The sequence below is a fragment of the Cheilinus undulatus genome, linkage group 5 (genome assembly GCF_018320785.1).
Source record: "Cheilinus undulatus linkage group 5, ASM1832078v1, whole genome shotgun sequence".
In the NCBI taxonomy this organism is placed as follows: Eukaryota; Metazoa; Chordata; class Actinopteri; order Labriformes; family Labridae; genus Cheilinus; species Cheilinus undulatus.
In genome coordinates, this window is record NC_054869.1 from 33814722 (window position 1) to 33831062 (window position 16341).

The following is a 16341-nucleotide window of genomic DNA, read 5'->3' on the forward strand; positions in this document are numbered from 1 at the left end:
AAGACTATATAGGTTGTCATTGTTAACAACTCAAGTTTTATTGAGTCTCTTTCTCTCTGAGCACTGAACAAGATAGATGCCCCCTTCAGCGAGTCAGTGACAAGCACACTTTAATTACTGTCTATATTTTAATATTTGAAAATGATTGGTTTCAGATTTTATCATCAGTGCCTATCGATGTATCATTCTTTGATTGATTATCTGTTGCCCCTTTACTTCATGTTTACAGTTGTTTGTAAGGGAATGCTTTGTTGTTGCCATGCTGTGCAGACTGTGCTGCCTCTAATGACTGGTGTTTGTCAGAGCTCCTGCTGCACCGTGTGCCTGTCTTTAAGCTTGGCTGTTGTTACCAGAGCAGATGAGATTTTGGGATCTAATCCTGCTTCTTTATAGCATCACTCAGTAATACAACACACATACACAGGTACAGATACACAAAAGAAATCAGAGAACATGATTTTCATTTAGTCAGAGAATAAAGAAGATATTTATTGCACATTTCATTCTGATCAAACAGCATCTGTCCTTACAGGAGCGATGTGCCAAGTCGAATCATTTATGCTGCCTCAGATATTATACCTATGTTTGTCATGTGTGTTCTAGTCATCCACGCAGGAGTTTTACCTCATTAGTAGCAGTCTATCTCGCCTTGGTATGGAGCTGCAGGCTTTGCTCCCGGCAATCCAGTCCCAGATCAGCTCAGTGTTGCTCCAGGGCCTGTTGTTGGACACCCCTGACCTGCTGGCTCCGGCCCACAACTTCCTCAAAGTGCTCAATGAAAAAGCAGCCAAGTGAGTATTCTTCAACAAGAAAACGGAGGTCATGTCCCTTTTCACAAGTCTAAATACAAAAAGTATCAAAAAGTTCAGACAGTGTAACACTGTATGGGTCAAAAATTAAAATCCCTGGGCAAAACAAAACCATGTTTGAGTAGTAGCAGCAGTTTTTTTCAAAGTAGGGCATCACTCGGGGATGCTGGAAGTTTAGTGGTTGAGTCTGTGCGCCATGTACAGAGGCTGCTGTCCTCAAGCAGGAGGCCAAAGTCTGTTCAGTGACTCCTTTCCCTTTCAAAATTTCCACTCTCTCTCCCAAGTTTTAGCCTCTCTGCACTGTTCTGTCTGCAACAAAAAAAACCCAAGTCTAAAAGTCTTTGGAATAAAAGGTTTTGCAACACTGGTTTGTACTTGTTATCAGCTTTTTAAATCTGATTTTTTTTTTTTTCATTTTGGGTTTTTTCTATCTTAACGTAAGGTTAATTGACCTTCTGTTTGGATGCAGACCTGCTTTTATTTTGAAAGAAAATAAGGAACTAGGGTAGTTTGAGGATTATGACATGGAGTTAACCACTGAAGACATGGAGTTAACTACTGAAGAGAGGAACTTTTTATGGATTTGAAATAAAATAATGGAATAGATGAAGTAAAATGTTTAATAACATGATATGCAAATGACTTTTGACTTTGACAGTGAGCTGTCTTAAGACATTAAGGTGCAGTGGTGGACTTATTTTGCATCACTGTGGCTAAAGGTAGAAATTTCAGTGTCTTAACCAAAGAGCGCTCAAAGCAACAATTAAGATTAAAAAGAATAAAAGCACAAATTAATTGTGAATAATGTATTAATGCTGACAGCCCTAATTTAGAAGTATATATTTCAGTTAACTCATCAATTGTTTAATATATGAACTGTATGTAAATGAAGAAAAGAGGCAGCCTGTTGGCTTCAGGTTCTGAAGTTTAGAATTCTTCCTATGCGATAACCAGAACTAAAACTCCAAACTGCCACAAATGTAGGTATACTGGAGTGTTATATAAAGGGCTTCATTTCATGACTGCTGCCACTGCAGGTTTATGGAAATTGTACACAGATAATAAGGCTAGACAGAAAAGTCTCTAACTAACTAACAGGGTGACCTTTTCCCTCAATGAGTAGAACAGCCTAGAGGTGCATGTTTAAAAAGCTGCTCTTACATTTTGATTGTTTGTGTGTCAAAAGGTCTGGGAATAAGACAGAGCTGTTCTCTGATCTGTCCGGCTTCCCGGTGCTTCAAGAAAGGAGGGAACAGATCCAGGCTGTCCTCCAAGAGATCCAAGACCACCGTAAAGAAGTCCGCCTAACGCTTAGGAGCCCAGCACTGGACTACACCACCGTCTCTGGACAGGAGGTAACTACAGCTAGCGTCTGCATGCACGTCTGTGAGGCTGAGAGACATGTAGGAGGAGATTGATGTCCGGATTTTTGGGTAGGAGACTGAGTCACACTGGTGTGATGAAGATGATCTGATATCTACGTGTGTGTTGGCTTTAATCAGGAGTTTCTTTGATCCGTCTGCTTCTGTCTGATTTATCAAAGTCTTCCTCCTCTTCTTCTTCCTCTGCCCTCAGTTTTTGATTGAGGTGAAGAACTCGCTGTCGTCCACTGTTCCACCTGACTGGGTCAAAATCAGCAGGTGAGCTGACAGTCACAGCAAACAAATACACACACATCAACTACATAGTCACAAGAGGCGTTTCAATCCAACTATGCCACAAAATTTAATTTTGAGGGTGATATTGGCAAAAGAAATTGCTGAATTATGCATTTTTCTGTCCATTAATGTTTTACAAGCATTTTGAGTCAACAAATTGAGCAGTAGATGTTGCTGCGCATGAAGAAAACGATAAAATACTGCATAAGATGACAACTCAATGAGTTTACGACCTACTGAAAAATTAATAGACAAGGGGGTTCACACAGCTTTCCATTATGACCCATAGCGTATGTCTTGGGAGTAAGTGAAGAGATAGTAGTTTTCCACAGAAATTGAACAAGTTTTTTTAAGCCTATGTGCTCCAGGAAGTGTTCTGGCGACAGCCCTTGGGTGCTTACTTAAGCATGCTACTCCAGAGATCATTAAGTGGCTAAATGCGCTTCCACTGCAAAAAAACTGCTTTTATCAATAGACACCAACTTTTCCACCTCCACCAAAAAATACTTTTGCAGTATTTTGAGTTTGTTTTTTTTTTTATTAATTGCAGCGGACTAGTCTTTTTGGTATATATACAAATTAAGTCTGCCTTTAAGAACTGTGAATGGAAACCCCATGACTGTCACATCATATATCAGTTTCTATATTTTCTAATGCAGCAATAGTGGCATTGACTAACAGAAATGTTAAAACCATCCCTGTAATACTGAATAACTTTTGAACAATATGCAACACAATCTGGATTAGTTTTGGCCTGAGATTTGAAGCATAGATGTTTTGAATAATACTTTATTTTGCACTAAATAACTTAAATCAGAAGGATTTTTTGGTCAGCTTTGTCATTAATACAATATAGGGACACACTAATGCATCTGTTTAACATTGGTATTGGCCAGTACTAGCCCTGTTGACAAAAAATCAAAATAATGTGGCACAAAAAGATATCAGTAGACAAGGCCTGTTTATTTTTTAGAACTGCTGAATCAAATAGGCTTCTTATCAGGCATAGGATGTCCCCTGTTTGCCAAACTCTGACTTGTTTTTGTGGAGGAATGTAAGAAAAGTTGACACAGTAGGAGTCTTGCGGAAAAATAAGTAATGAATAAAACTGAGAACATGTGAAACTCGTACATTTATAGATTCAATACACACAGACTGATATATTTCAAGTGTTTTTTCATTTTATTTCTGATGATTATGGCTTACCTGTGGAAAATAGAGTGCCCGCTTGTAAGGATACAACAGAACTCTAATATCAACACTCCAGTTTTGCTGTGTACTTATTTTGCTTTTGATGTTGATTTTCTGGCTGCAGTCTTCATTGATGTAAAAGTAGCTGTGTGTAGTAACTTTAAAACTGAGAATGCAACCTATAATGGTGAATTGTGGAATTGAATCAAACTGAATCAAATAACTGAGGGTATAAACATAATAAAAAAAATCAGCAGTTATGTTGGCTCACCTGTTCCTCTCCCTGGCTCCCTGATCTACCCACTGTCCTGTTCTATCAAAATAGAGAAGCCCATAAATAAATCTTAAAAAGAAAATTGAAGATGCATGGAGATATAAAGTTCCGTCTTCTGTTTTTCTTAGATATACACCCTGTATATTTCTATGGCATTTGCATGCAACGGCAAATGTATGTTTAACTGCAGGTAAGCTTAGAGGACAAAAAACAATCTTAAAGCACCATTGAAGATATTTTGCTTAAAATAACAGCTTCCAAATCAATTTTATGGCATCCTGAGTTGTTACTTCAGGAGTGAAGCCTTTTTCTCCCATACTGTGCCACCTGAAAGCCTCTTCTTGCACTTCGTGACTCTAGGGTAGCAGGTACCATCTTCTGTGAGTAGTGGGTAATGCTTTAGGGCACAGCTTTCTGACAGAAAGCCCTGATATCTAGCCTCTTCTGACACGGTATAAGCTCTCTGCTCAGACATCATGACACAGGCAAGGAAAAAGAGTGGAGGGGAAAAAGAGAGAGAGACAAGCACAAAAATCCATAATGTACTTAATATTTGTAGAAACTTTTATTTTATTTGGTTATGAAACTAATCCCATACACCTTCAGGCTGTTAGGATTATCATTATAGATTAATAAAAGCTAATAGACTTATCTGGTCAATGTTTTGGTTACAGTTAGCTCTCCTTGAACTTGTTTCATATAACAAGATGATACAAGGCACAGTCATCTAATTGGCTAATTTTCAAAATTTTTTAGTAAGGGATGCAAACTGAAACTGGCCCCGTGCATTCAAGACAAGAGAAATAGTTCACGGCCACTGCAGTTTCACTACACATCGACCATGTAATGTTTAGAGGGGTGCTGTTTCCCACATAGAGAGAAATGATAAACCTGGAAGAGTTGAGATAAGAACAACAACAAGGAACATTTACTTAAACTGTTAAAGGAAGTTATGACATTCACCATCAAAATAACTGAGAAAGCTGTGCTTTCCTTGGAGTCCATGAGGAAACCCCACTGACGGCATTAAAATGGGGCCTATTCAGTCCAAAATGAAATGCTTGATTGGCCAAAAAAGTTGAGATATCTGCTTTGGCCTCTAGCTGTGAATAGTGAATGGGCTTTAGTGTTTCTCCTGCTGGCCACCAAGTTCCCACTTGGCCAAGACAGAAGTGAGGACAACAAACAGCTTTCAGAAGCTTAATAAACTTTGTGGTTCTATATGGATACGATCAGAGTTTCACTCATGCCTCTTACATAATGATAGTGTGTGGGTTAGGGTTTTTACAACACTAGAATTTTAAATTTTGATTAGAGTACTAATAAGAATCAATCTATATCGACACCTGTTTCAAAACCATGACAACAAAAATACAAGTTTAAGGCACCCACTGTTGGGTACTTTCTTACTTTTAGTCACCAGGAACTCCTACACATTGGCTAATTTAGAAATAATTTGGCAACATATTGGTACCAATAAAATTGCAGTTGTATTTTTGCAATTTAGACAGCACTCCGTCTTTTACTCACATCAGTGAAAGATAATGGAATATGACTTTAGATACATTTTCATTTAAAAAGTACCATTTAATATTATCAATCAGTAAAATAACTAATACAAAATCATGTTTTTGTTGAACAAAGAGTATCGAGGTATTTTATGAAATAACAACAAAAACCTGACTATGGATATCAAGGGTTTTAGCTGTTGTGGACTTTTGGCTGACCGCCAAGGTGAGCCCTCAGTCTGTACATGACTGCCTGACTGACTGAGTGCCTGAGTCAGTGACTGTACTTTCAGAGCCGTACATATAGAGCTGCGCTATGGATGGGGTTTAGTTCTACTCAAAGCCATATCTATCGGCTGCCTCCTATGCGGGGATTACCTCAGATGTAGCTTTATCATAGCTTCAGTTTTACTACTGGACCATGGGTCTGTATGAAATAGAGAATAAAACAGCAGACAGCTTTTCATGATGGGAAATATGTTTTTGCTCTTCTGCTGACCTGCTTCGGCATGACAATGTGATGGTTATGGGAGAAATGGGTAGTTGTTTTGAGTGACAATGGCTGCTAGTGGACTGATTTGCTCTAATTGCCACAGTGGTAGTTTTGTCAGAACTGGACAACATTTCTTTATTAAAACAAGGGTAGAGCAACACTGAAAGCTTTTCATGACAGAAAAGTTTTTTTTTGCCCTTCTCTCAGTCTGCCTTGGCATAATTTTGATTATTATGGGTGGGGTTAGCCTGTATATCCAATGGCTGCTGCCACTGTGGCTGTTAGCTTTGATGTAACTGTAGGAATGCACCAATTTAATTAGAACTTGACCATATTTCTTTTAAAACAAGAGCATAGAGCCGCACGGACAGCTTGTCTTGGCAGAGAAGGTTTTTTTGCACTTCCCTGACCAGCCTTGGAATAAATTTGATTCACTGAGAGCTCTGCCATTAACAATCTAAGACAACGGTAGCCCGTTAGCTCTGGTGATTGGATTGCCCAGGAAGGAGGTGCATGCCCACAAGAGTAACGCATGCACATTTTGGCTTTTCACTCTGATTGGGCCGTCATGAATGTGACGGAATGTTCCGACGATTACCTGAAGAATTTTTTGGTAAGTCCTGCCCTTCCTTAATGCTTTCTATGGGAGCTTTACCAGATGAATATGAAATATATTCATGCTATGGATATGAAACCATCTATCTGGTTTGTTAGGTTAGTGGTTTACTGCCGACAAGGCTTTATGTTTTCAACTTTAGGGATCCTTTTAGCACAATTACCCCCCCCCCATGCCAGAACATACAATTCAGTCAGGCATTACAACAGGCATCCCAGATAGTTGCGGTCAGCTGTATACTAGGTTTTAACCTAGTCTTGTTACTGCTGTACTGTGAGTGGCCCTGGCTAAAAAGAGGCAGGCCTAAATGGTTTCATTCTAACCCTCTGATTAAACCCACTTTACGCTACCTGTCCAGCATCATTGTTGTGTTGTGAAGTTGTGTTGTCTAGATATTGAACTGTTGGCAGTTGCCCTTCAGCCATGTTATGTTCCAAGGGAGTTCAGTCATATCATAACAATATTTGTATCCATTCCACCCAAGGCAACTGATTTGGTTCCGTGTGATGTTTTGCATGATACTGTTGCTAGGATACAGACTCAACATCCTGAGGCACTTGTAATAATATCAGGAGACTTCAACCATGTCAGCCTCTCCTCTCACCTGACTGGATTTAACAGTTTGTTAACTGCCCTACCAGAGAAAACAAAACCCTAGACCTGCTGTATGCCAACGTCAAAGAAGCTTACAGAGCTACTGCCTTACCACCACTGGGCAGGTCAGGTCATAACTTGGTTTATCTGCAAACCTGTTACAAACCTTGTGTGCTGAGGCAGCCTGCAACTAAAGTCAAAATCAGAAGATGGACTCCTCAAGCTAGTGAAGCTCTAAGGGACTGCTTTGAATCAACAGGCTGGAATGTGCTGCTGGAAACAGATGAGGACAATATGAACATTTACAGGCAGGTTGATTGTTTTACTCAGTACATCAACTTCTGTAGAGACACAGTCATACCTACAAAGACTGTTTGCTGTTTCCCCAGTAACAAACCCTGGATCACAAGTGACATAAAGGCAATCCTCAACCAGAAAAAGAAAGCTTTTAGAGACGGTGACAAAGAACGGCTCAAAGAAGTGCAGCATGAGTTGAAGAGGAGACTGAAGATGGCAAAGCTGGAATACTGAAAGAAGATAGAGAGGAATTTTCAACACAGCAACATTCGTGATGTGTGGAGAGAAATCAGTACCATCTCTGGACACAACAATAAAAATTAAAGGGAGCCAATAGTGGGTGATGTGGAAAGAGCTGATGAACTCAACCTGTTCTTCAACAGATTTAACACTGTGGACACACCTACTGCCACTGCTCCTCCTCCTTCTTCTCCTCAACATATGGAAATCTCCATTGCAGCTCCTCCTTCTCCTTCTCCATATCCTACACATGTCTCCACAGCTGCAGCCACTTCCCTTCTAGCACCTGTACCCTTCTCTGTCACAGAGACACGGGTGAGGTTGGAGCTTGGGAGACTTTGCTCTGGGAAGGCAGCTGGCCCAGATGGTGTGTGTCCAAGGCTGCTTAAAGACTGTGCTGCACAACTGTGTCAACCTCTCCACAGGATCTTCAACCTGAGTCTACAGCTAGGGCGGGTGCCTGCTCTGTGGAAAACATCCTGCATTGTACCAGTACCAAAAATAAAATGTCCGGCTGAACTAAATGACTACAGACCAGTTGCGCTTACCTCACACATCATGAAAACTCCGGAGCAGCTGATTCTGTGTCTACTGAGGCTTGAGGTCAAAGACAAACTCGATTCCCTGCAGTTTGCATACAAAGAACACATTGGAGTGGATGATGCCGTCCTCTTCATGCTTCACCGTGCCCTGTCTCATCTGGAGGAACCTGGCATTTATGTAAGAATCATGTTCTTTGATTTTTCAAATGCGTTCAACTCCATCCAACCTACCATACTCAAAGACAAGCTCACAGAGATGGGAGTGGATCCTTCCTGTGTTTCTTGGATCACAGATTGACTGACAGGAAGGCCACAGTTTGTCAGGCTGGGGAACTGTGTTTTCTGGGACATTAATGAGCAATACAGGGGCTCCACAAGGAACAGTCCTGGCTCCATTCCTGTTCACACTGTATACATCAGACTTCAATTACAGCACTGAGTCCTGCCACATCCAGAAATACTCGGATGACACTGCTATCGTGGCATGTATCAGAAATGGACAAGAAGCTGAATACAGGGATCTGATAAGTGCCGTCAGTGACTGGAGTCACAAAAACTGCCTCCTACTCAACACCTCAAACACAAAGGAAATGATCATAGATTTCCGCAGATCCAAACCCCCTCTTCAGCCAGTGAACACTTGTGGCGTGGACAACGAGATGGTGACATCATATAAATATTTAGGTGTACACCTGGATAATAAGTTTGACTGGTCTAAAAACATAGACTTCATCTACAAAAAGGGGCAGAGCCACCTCTTTTGCTTGAGAAGACTCCGATCAATAGACATCTACAGTAAGATGCTGCAGATGTTTTATCAGTCCGTAATGGCAAGTGTTCTGTTTTATGCTACAGTCTGCTGGGGAGGCAGTGTAAAACACAAGGATGCAAGGCGTCTGAACAAACTGGTGAAAAAAGCTGGCTCTGTGGTCGGAATCAAGCTGAACTCATTGGAGGATGAAGTGGAGAGACGCAGGTAGAGGCCATTCTGAGGAACATGGATCATCCACTTCATATCTCCCTAAATGACCAAAGAAACAATGCTGGAGGACGGTTCCTATCCCTGCGCTGCAGGACAGAAAGATTTAGAAAATCTTTCATTCCATCAGCAATTAGACTTTATAATTCTACCGTAAACAGATGAGAGAGACTCCAGACGATTGAATTTCCCTGCGGGGATAAATAAGGTTATTGTATTGTATTGTATGAAATCAGAGTTAGACAAAAGCAGCAAAAAGATGATGAAAACACTGAGTGACAAAGAGCTAAAGAGGCAGATATTTCTCCTGAGTGTTACTGGTGAGCAGAACAGCCCTAAAGGGATCCTGAATATTGGACTTAGATTTATCAAAGGGCCAGAAACAAAAATCAAACGGCTGCTAATATTGAAATCTGACAACGGCCATTTAATGGCTTTGAACTACTTATTAAGCTCAGTTGATGAGTGGCAGTCACAGCGCTTACTGATGATTTATAACTCCTGTTTGATTTTCGGGCTTTTGCCTTTAGTTGGATTGAGTAGTGGATAGAGTATGAAATTTGGAAAAAGTTGGAAATGATATGCAGAAAAGAAGCCTCAGGTGATACTGATACCTGGACAGCCAGCTTAATGGACTGGAGTCTTTGTATACGGGGTGACACCAAGACCATCAGCATCCCTGCTGTACAATAGTTGAACAAATAGTGCTTTGCCTTCTAAGTGAATTGATTTGTTAGAAAATTAAAGTAATTTATTGTCGAAGTTTAAAATTTGGCTTGAATCACAGCAGTTCAATTGAAGACACTGAAACATTAAAGACAAGATACACAATAAGGGGGAAAAGTGTGAGTACGTTCTGGGGCCACAAAAAAAGTTAAAACTGGAAAGTAAATATTCAAGGCCTTTCAACAAACTTTGATCAAGTGTTAAGCTCCATATTGAATTTTGGAGGTCAGCAAAATCATGGTCCATTTAAAGGTTAAGCTGTGAAAACCATATTTAATTTTTTACTTGAATATCCACTCTTTTCAAAGAACCAAACAATTTATTGTATTATGCTGTGTACAATGTTGCCTTTTTTTAAAAAGTAAACCCCTTTTCTTAAAACAGAATTACATTTCTATTGGCAATATTATCAGTGTGGATGGGCACACTGAACTAAACCATTTGGAAAGTAATGTTAGACTTAATAGTCATGCCATGACATGCAAAAACGTCAGGATACCAAAACATAGAGTAGAAGAAACTGAGCCAGCTTTACTTGAAAAATCAATAATTGTGAAAAGAGACAGTAGTGGGTGAAAAGGCGCAAAGATCAGTTCAAGTGACAAAAAAAGGACAAAAAGTGGCAAGATGGATTACAATGACAAAAATAAGTGGCAAAAATCTTCAAAAAGCATCAAAAATAGGGTCAAAGTAGACAATGAGGAAAAAAGCAGCAAATAAGGCAAAAGAATTGTTAAACTGGTTTGAAAATTGGTGCCAGACTGCATGGCTGAGACATGATGTGCACAAACTTCAGAATGCTAGAAAATAAAGTAGGAGAAACTGAGTCAACCTATCTGGGATGTGTGGGGATGAACCTTGAGCCGCATCATCCCCCCTCCCCTCCTGTTTTTGTTCTACCACATCTGATTGGTTAAACACAGACACACATTGACTCAGCTGACACTCTGTATTCTTTGCTATTACTGCGTAAAGGGAAGACAACACTACAAGAAAAGGGCAAAAACCTCTCAACTGCACAAAACAAGCTGTCGGTGTGGCTCTGTGCTCTGGTTTCAACAAGAACAGCGGTCCAGGCCGGAGTAAACTGCAGTGGTCCTACTGCGACGTCCAAACTAACAGCTAACAGTGTACTAAACAGGACAAGCTCACTGCCATGAAAGCCATGCCGAAACAGACAGGGAGTGGAGAAAGAACATTTTTTTCGGTTACAGCAATCTTTCAGCGTTGTTCTCTGCGCTTGTTTGGATTTAGACACGTTGTCTGGTTCAGACAAAAGCGCCGCTGCGGCTCAGTCCCAGCTAATGACTAGCAGGCCTGCTAGAGTCATTAGCTGGGACACAACAACTCATTAGCTGTATGCAGCATCTAACCCTTTCCCTGTAACTATCACATTGTCATGCCAAAACGGGGCGGCAGAAGAGCCACAACCTTGTTTTCTGTTGCAGAAAGCTTTCCGTGTTGCTCTCAGAGCTAACTGTGATGAAGAAATGTTGGTCTGGCTAAGGCTGAGCTAACGTTCAACTAGCAGGCCGTAAATACAAGCACAACAAGTAACCCTTTCCCCCTTTAACTATCACACACTCACACTGAAGCGGTTTGGCAGAAGAGCAAAAACACCCTTTCTGTTACAGAGTTTTTAGTGTTGCTGTCGTCACTTGTTTTGATAAAGAAATGTCCAGTATTGAAAAAGTGCTGCTGTGACTAATTCAGAGCTAATCGCAACATGAGCAGCCATTATACACAAGCATTCACACAAGAAGTTACCTTTTCCCCCCTCAACTATCACATAGTCATGCCAAAGCAGGTCAGCAGAAGAGTGAAAACATATTTCCCAACATGAAAAGCTGATATGGTTGTTTTTATTCTTTGTCACACAGAAATGTGGCCCAGTTCTGGTTAAACAGAGGCCATGCTAAAGCTATAGCTGAGTATTTACAGCAGTGGAGGCAGCCGTTAGAGGGCTTTCAGCACAAGTAAACCCCACTAATAGCATATGGCTCTAGTTAACACAGTGGAGGCAGCCATCAATGACAGCATTCAGTACAAGCAAACGTAACTCTGTATTGTAAGGCTTTTAAGTTAGCATCACTCAGTCAGTTACTTACTAAGTTACTTACTAACTTACTCAGACAGAGACATTGCCATGTATAGGGCTGACTTCAGCGGTCAGCCAAAAAAGGGAAAGTTGGCAAATGGTGGAAAACTGGCCAAAAATGGGTGAAAAGCTGCAAAAATTGGTTAAAAAAGGCAGAAAGAAGTAGGTGAAATAGGTTGAAAAGTTACACAAATATATAATTTCAACAGACCCAATAATAACTTTATTTAACAGGCTTAGGTCTTAACTTTAAGATTTTGGGCCTCAGGTTCATCCTTTGCTTGTGATTTGATACTTAAAAAATCTTAGAGGGATTTTCTTTCAACTTTGCTCAGAAGTCCACTGTGACAAATAGGAATTATCAGGTTTAGGTCTGGAGGTCAGTGGTTAAGGTAAGTGGGCCTTAGGCCGGCCACACACTACAGGATTTCAACCCCGATTTGAGGCAAGATTTGACTCCCCCGACTGGAGCCTTGTCCCAAACAATTATTTTTCTCTGAATAGTCTGCATGTGTGTGGTGTCAACATGATTATTTTACTGCTCCAAATCGCATCATAGACTCCCTGACCCTGAATCGGGAATATGTTTGATATTTATGATTCTAGGTCGTAGTGCTGCTGAGAGAACACTCACAACAACCAATGAGGGCGAGCAGGCAGGGTAGCATCACCAGCTGGATCATACGTACTTTCACAGCTCACAACCTGAGTCTTTCCCTTGTTTTATGATTTTTGATGCAAAAACCTGTAAAGCATGCTTGTGTTTTTTTTCTGAAGTCGTGTGATCACGCGATGCCCATGGCAGGTTGGCAGGTGTGTGGTCACCAGTGATCTGACAGCCTGGCTGAGTTGTCTAGTGTGTGCATTCAGAAAAATTTGAAAAAAATTTGAAATTGTCCTCATGTTTGTGGTCTCCCATGGTTTTAAACTCGTTTCAGATTTAAAAATTGTCTAGTGTGTGACCGGCCGTAGCTTTATCCTGAGATTTTCAGCAAACCTTGCACAAATTTCCACTCTGACTCTGAGATGAACTGAAGACATTTTGGAGGTCAAAGGACGGAATCACTAGGCCCTATGATCATACCTAGCTTGTGAATAAGTACCAAACCAATACACCTAGAGATTTTCTTCAAATTTTGTGTAAATTTCCAGAACTTGCTAAATTTTGAAGGGCAAAGGTCAAGGTATTGAGCCTCATGCTTATCCCTTTTAACCTTGCAATGCAGATGGATACGCCCATTTCTGTGTTTCTCTTTGGCAAATCCATTTTGCAAAGCTCCCATCTGAACTGTTTGGGTCCGGTTAGAAAGGGACAGGACCAATCAGTGTCAGTACCTTCGGGCGCGATGGAGTTAATGGCAAGCAGCAAAAAGAGGCTGGTTGTGACAGACAGAATGTTCATCTAATCACCCTCTGAGGTTTTTTTCCAAAGGCTCTGCCCTTTCCCAAATGCTGTGTATGAGAGGTTTTCTAGATGTGTGAAACAAATCCATCTGGCGTGCCAGGTTACATCCCTTTCTTATAAGGTTTCTACAGCCCCAGCTCTTCCTTCTTTATTTTTATTTCAGGATTATTAGTGTAGTTTCTTGAGTGGTTGGCAGATTTCATTTTATAGAGCAGTTTAGAATAAATTAAGTGACAGACACACAAAGCATAAGATGTTACAGAACTGAAGGACACTCAGCATAACACAAGTAAAATAGAGCAAGATTTTTTTTGCTCAGCACAAAAGATCTTTGTTGAAGGAAATCAATTCCCTGTTTGTATTTTTGCAGATAATTTCCATTTTATTCATGAGAACAAACAGTGGATTATCGTTCACATTACATTGATTATATTGTACTTCAACCTGTTTTTTTTTCTTCTCACCTCTCTTCCTCCTCTTCTCTGCAGCACCAAAGCTGTCAGCAGGTATCACTCTCCTTTCCTTGTGGAGTGCTACAAAAAGCTGCTACAGCTCCGAGAGCAGCTGCTGCTGGACTGCCAGAGGGAATGGACCAATTTCCTTGAGTATGACACACACACACAAAGACTTACATAGCTGATAGTAAACTCAAATAAAGGCACTGCTAAAAACGTTTCAGTCTGCCTGCTGTAATTAGTCTGCTTTAGTCGAGCACACCTTCAGTGCTCAGAACACAGACTGCACTTACCTTAATTTATACTTGACTATCTCTTTCCTCTCTCTCTGTCTGTAGTCAGTTTGGGGAACACTATCACACCATGAAAAGGGCCATTAGTCACCTAGCAACTGTGGACTGTCTCTTTTCATTGGCCGAGGCGGCCAAACAAGGAGACTACTACAGGTGATGTCCTCTCATGATGACCTGAAATATCCCTGTTTGTGTTTGTGCATATACATGTATGTGAGTTAGGATTTGTGAGGGGGATATTTTGTGCGTTATGTATGTGTGTGAGGTGTGTGGGTTTCCTGTGTCGTGTCCTATAGTCTGAGACAGGCTGTGAGTGGGAGTGTACACTGGGTTGGCAGCGTGCTCAGCCAGAACGCCAACATCTCTCCCACTCACTCACACACACAAATGCAAAGTCACACACACCTTTATGTTGTCTTTTTCTACAATTTTGCCTTTTAGTTTTACTTTTTCTGGAAGTTAAACTTACTCTTACTGCTGCCTTTTTAGTTTGCAGCTTCTCGCAACCTCTCAGTAACACACTTTTTAACTTCAACTTTCAATTTAAAGTGAATATCTTGACATTTTAGGGATAGATTTACATTTTTGCTAAGAGCTGGAGATAGAGGATTGTTAGCAATTATGTGCATACAGTAATTATGAAGCTGTAGCCAGCAGCTGGTTAGCATAGCACAAAAAGTGGAAATAAGAGTGTATAATTAGTCAGGCTTGAGCAAAGCTTTTAAGTACAAAAACAGCAGGCCTTTAAACCATGAATGGATATAGTTTGTGTCATTTTTCCCACTTTTTAATTGGGTGTTTGACGTAACAAAAACATTGACATTGATTGCTGTTCTGAGTTGTTAAGCAGATTTAAAAAGGGGTGAAAAAGTACTCAATCTAGTGCAACTAAAGTTGAGTAAAAAACACAAGCTAGGACTGCAAGCAGACCTGGAAGGCACACGTCAGGGTGTGTTGCAACCACTGGTATGTGGGAATAGTTGGGTTTTAGCAAACCTGGATACATTACAGCAAGAGTAATGAAGACATGACCCATTTGTGTCACTTCCTGTTGCCAGCAGGTGGAGCTATGATGAGTTTTTTTTTTTATGTAGACAAGTTCAGTGTCTGTCGTTCTGTCGTCTTTCCAGAGACTTTGAAGAACATAAGATGAAGTTTTAAAAGTTAAGAGGGGTTAAAGTTATTTGGCACCTTAAAAAATGCTTTATTTTGATATTGTGATGAAACTGGTGGACTTCCAATTGGGATTTTGGCATGGGTCCAAGAGGCTTTTTTGTAGATCTGATGATGACCTAGATGCACACCAAAATTCATGAGCCTGGGTTTAAAGGTGTGCCAGGGCTGATTTTTTTTTTTTTTTTTTTGACAACGCAAAACACACATAAAAATCAGTGCAGTGAATGTACAACGGACGGAAGGGGGCGCTGTGACAAAGTAATGATATTGATGCATGGATGTATTCAGGACCAATATGTGATTATCCTTGTGAAGTTTGGTGATTAGAATAAACACTTAAAAGTTATAAGGAATTATTGGTGTCATTTCACAGCAAAAAATGGACAAATAAAAAGTTTAAGTTTGGGCTCCCATAACGGCCAGGCTGTATAGTGAAAACTAACAGTTCACAGAACTTTGGGTTTCAAGGTTGTCTAGTTTAAGTAAAAAAATTTTGGAGCCAATCAGACAAAATTCCTCGAACAAGTTTGTTAAAATGTGCAAAGTGTCCAGCAGTAGAAAAGACCAAAAAAAAAAGCCCAATTTTGAACTTTCACTGTTTGTAGTGCATGTCCTGTACATTTTAGAGGATGGTCATTGTATAAGTTTTTTCGTCTTATCATGATGCATATGTGTACGGATTTTCATTCATGTAAGCTCTTACCCAGGGCCCTATCTCACTTTTGGCGCCCCCCAGAGGCGACTGTGATGGACTTGCACTGTTCCACTTCCAGATGGCTATTTCTGCAGGGGGAGAATTTTCTTTTAGAAAAAAGTTGACTTTTTACATATATTAAGGCCCCCAAAACAGGCCTTGAATAGCCTGAAAATTTTTCTGATGAATGAAATACAATAGGGTCCCTGCCAACCCTAGGTCGATGCTTGGGCCCTAATAATGGATTAACCTGTTACAAACAATACATTGAAAGGAAAGCAAAGAGGCTTTGC

General features: G+C 40.5%; 1 protein-coding gene across 2 annotated transcripts in view; it reads left to right on the forward strand.

Annotated features, from left to right (window-relative positions):
• Positions 1–16341, forward strand: part of msh3 (mutS homolog 3 (E. coli)) — an 82578-nt gene that overhangs the window by 24493 nt on the left and 41744 nt on the right. For both annotated transcript variants that reach the window (XM_041788210.1, XM_041788211.1), the window contains exons 14-18: positions 604–791; positions 1996–2164; positions 2385–2449; positions 13919–14035; positions 14224–14331. In XM_041788210.1, the coding sequence (XP_041644144.1) occupies positions 604–791; positions 1996–2164; positions 2385–2449; positions 13919–14035; positions 14224–14331 (647 nt within the window). The remainder of the gene's footprint in view (positions 1–603; positions 792–1995; positions 2165–2384; positions 2450–13918; positions 14036–14223; positions 14332–16341) is intronic.